This window comes from Penaeus chinensis, chromosome 7, assembly GCF_019202785.1.
Source record: "Penaeus chinensis breed Huanghai No. 1 chromosome 7, ASM1920278v2, whole genome shotgun sequence".
NCBI lineage: Eukaryota > Metazoa > Arthropoda > Malacostraca > Decapoda > Penaeidae > Penaeus > Penaeus chinensis.
The window spans coordinates 7,823,996-7,827,187 of NC_061825.1; the positions used below are offsets into that span (position 1 = coordinate 7,823,996).

The 3,192-nt window shown below is 44.0% G+C and overlaps 1 protein-coding gene across 1 annotated transcript in view; it reads right to left on the bottom strand.

The window, feature by feature from the left end:
- Positions 1–467: 467 nt before the first annotated feature.
- The window catches only part of LOC125027600, a 3,602-nt gene continuing 877 nt past the window's right edge, over positions 468–3,192 (bottom strand). Inside the window, exon 2 of the mRNA XM_047616710.1 lies at positions 468–2,007. Within this exon, the coding sequence (XP_047472666.1) occupies positions 798–2,006 (1,209 nt within the window). The 5' untranslated portion in view covers position 2,007 and the 3' untranslated portion in view covers positions 468–797. The remainder of the gene's footprint in view (positions 2,008–3,192) is intronic.

A 3,192-nucleotide genomic window follows, 5' to 3' on the forward strand; every position in this document is an offset into this window, starting at 1 on the left:
TGTTAATCACAGTCTCTGTGTTAGTAATGGTCTGAGCTTGAGTATCAACATAAGTAGAGATGTCGGTACTCGTAACAACAACATCGTTGTAAATGGTAGTTGGTACGGCCTCAGTCTGAACCTGTACGCTAGTTTCGGTTACTATGGTGGTTTCACATGTTGCGTCTCCTGCAGGCTCCTTCACAGGTGGCAGATATCCCCCTAGGACTTCGTTGAGGCTTGTGTCTGGAGCGCCGGCGAAGGAGGGCTCGAGGGCACCCAGTTTGGCCGCCCAGGAGCTATGAGTCAGCGCTATGAGGAGAAGCAGAATTGCACTTCGACCCATCCTGTGAAAAATGGAACCATGAAACGCCAAGTACAGTTGCACTTATAAAATTATTTGTGAGCAAGTAACTTAGATATCATCAGTAACTTACCGATTCACCTTTCTGTTATATCATTATGGTAAAGGTGAGTTAATTATCAGATTCATTTTCTTTAAGTTTAATATGCGTACATCTTATACAAAGTACTCTTTGTGGTTGAGTTATGCGCAGCATATGAACTCCACCATTTTTTCTTCTCACAAGTTGGTAATACAGTGATTCTTTGAATCATCGTTTACTCGGATATTGAAAATGCTTGAAGATATAAATATTCTGCAACAAACACTGAACTGCTAGCCGGTAATGGCAATGGCACATCACAAACATATTGACAGATATAGTTAACGCCTGTCCTGCTCAAGAAAGGACTAAGTATGTATAACATTTCGTACTATTATTACGGTTTACTTTTATTATTGTACAAAAGAATAGTTAACCATAAGTAAAGGGACGGGCAGGGTTGTTGTAGTTATAGCCAGTCTGGGTCTGTTGGCAGGGTGCTGTCACCACCTGGTTAACAGTCTGTTCTACTGTGTTACCAACAGTCTGTGTGACGACTTGGACTTGATCTTCTGTTACAGTAACAATTTCTTCGCGTACGTCTGCAGCACCTGTGATGGTCTGGTAATCAGTGGCTTGAACATAAGAGGTACTAGTGACAAAGCGCTCGTCTAGCTGATCCACCACCTGTGTGGATGTTACTACCTGCTCCACATACTGGGTTTCAAACTGTTGACGATCTTCTACTTGAGTGCTAGTCTGGGTCACCACCTCATTGCTGACCACAGTTGAAGTAATATAATCAATGCGATTATCTGTAACTTGCACTACTTCAGTGCGAGTGTTCTCAACAGTTGCAAAAGCTTGCTCTGTCTGAACCACTTCTTGATACTGGGTATCTACTTGAGTCTCAGTAACGATCTGGGTATTAACGACAGGCAGTGGAGTCACAAAACTGACAGACTGTTCAGTCTGGACAACAACAGTGTCAACGACAGATGTGACATCAGGCAGCTGAGCCACTTCAGTCCGCTCGTCTTGTTGAGTCTCAACAACTGTCCTTACAACAGGCTGAGGCGTAAATACTGCAGTCTCCACTCTTTGCTCCTGCTGTGTCTGTGTCTCAAAGGCAGTTGTCACTGCAGTTTCCACCTGTGTGCTGGTAACCTGGACAGGCTGCGTGACTTGGGTGATGCTGGTATCCAACTTCTCATTAACCTGTGTAGTTGCTACTACGGTAGTCTGAGTCACCTGCTGCACTACAGGTTCAGGCTGGAAAGGAACTTCAGCAATGCGTGTCTGCACTGCCTGCGCAACCTGCTCATAGGTTCGAGTAACAGGAACTTCAACCTGGCGGCTCTCTGTCTGCACCATGGTGGTGGTGACAGCCTGTACTTCTGTCACTACAGCTTGGGCTTGGGCAGTGCGGGTGCGGTCTACTGTAATGGGCTGGTCCACTCGTTGTGTTTGAATATCGACAATGGTGGTTGTTTGAATGGCATTTTCACAGTTGGATCCTCCAGCGGGTTCGTTATCAGGAGGCAGATATCCACCTCCGACCAGGTTATTGAGGAACTCGAGCTGAGCGGCAGCCGGGGCAGCGGCTGCAAGTACCACCATCAACACTTGCACGGCGCGCATCCTGCAACGAAACGCAACACTAAGTGGCTGGACTCCAGTACCGGCAGGAGCGGTGCGGATGACTGGGTGGTAAAGTCCAACCACGTGACCGTGTTGGTCTCGCTGCAGGGTGGGCGCGCGCCCGGAACTGAGATCACACATGTCACTTTATGTGGACTTTACCACACCCGACACCGCCCACCGCTCCAGTGATAGGTGAGAATACATGATACCTTCCGTCTTTGTGGTTAATGCAGAAGGAAAAAAACTACCATAGTGAATATCCTTTTACCCCTTTCAGGAAATTTGCAGATTTTCACATGAAGCAATTATACGGTAGTATGTACATAAACATTGCAATTCAGTAGAAAAAAAGGAAAGTGACAGATAGTGGAGGGTAAAAACTGAAGAAGAGATGCGATACAAATATCTTACAGTTTCAGCATGAGAAGGCGATGAAAATTATGAAACCAGATCAATTTGAAAGATCCTGGCAAATAATTATTTTAAATTCACTTAATGTTGCTCTGAGACTATAAAGAAGCAACAACATTTTACATTAGATGATAGATCCGGGTTGGGGACAGCGCAACCGAGATGAAGAATGCAGAAAGTGAAAGGCATTGCGTCTTTGAGTCTGCGGTGCACCGGCTTTGCCTTCGAGGTGAGAGCACAAAGAAAGGCTAATAAATGTGTAAAGTTATCTGATGGGCACCCACGCCTCCTGGGCAAAATGGTTCCAGGATAACCCTATAGAGTCAAGGGGAAAGTGAAAGTCTGCAGATTCATTGTAAGTAATCAAATTAACTTTATATAATGAGAAGTGAGGATAGTTGTGACGGAAAGGGAGAGTGAACATGATGAAAAAGTAAGAAAACAAAAAAAGGTCTGAAAGTATTTACGCGAAGGAATGACTAGAAAAATAGATAAAAAGTGAGCCCAACAAGGACGAGGGGGAAAAAACGAGAGTAAAACCTAAAGCTACATTTTTATCTTCTTTATATATTGAATGCACCTGGTAATCGTTACTGATAATGGCTGGTATTAAATATTTGCATTAAGTCTGACCCATATTTACCATTAAATGTGAACTTAAGTAGAAACAACGTCCACATCAGATAAACATTTATCTTGGGATAATGGGATTAGGCAGTTTTATCAAGGCTTCTAAATATTCTTGTGCGAAACAGTATGAAAAAGATATGAC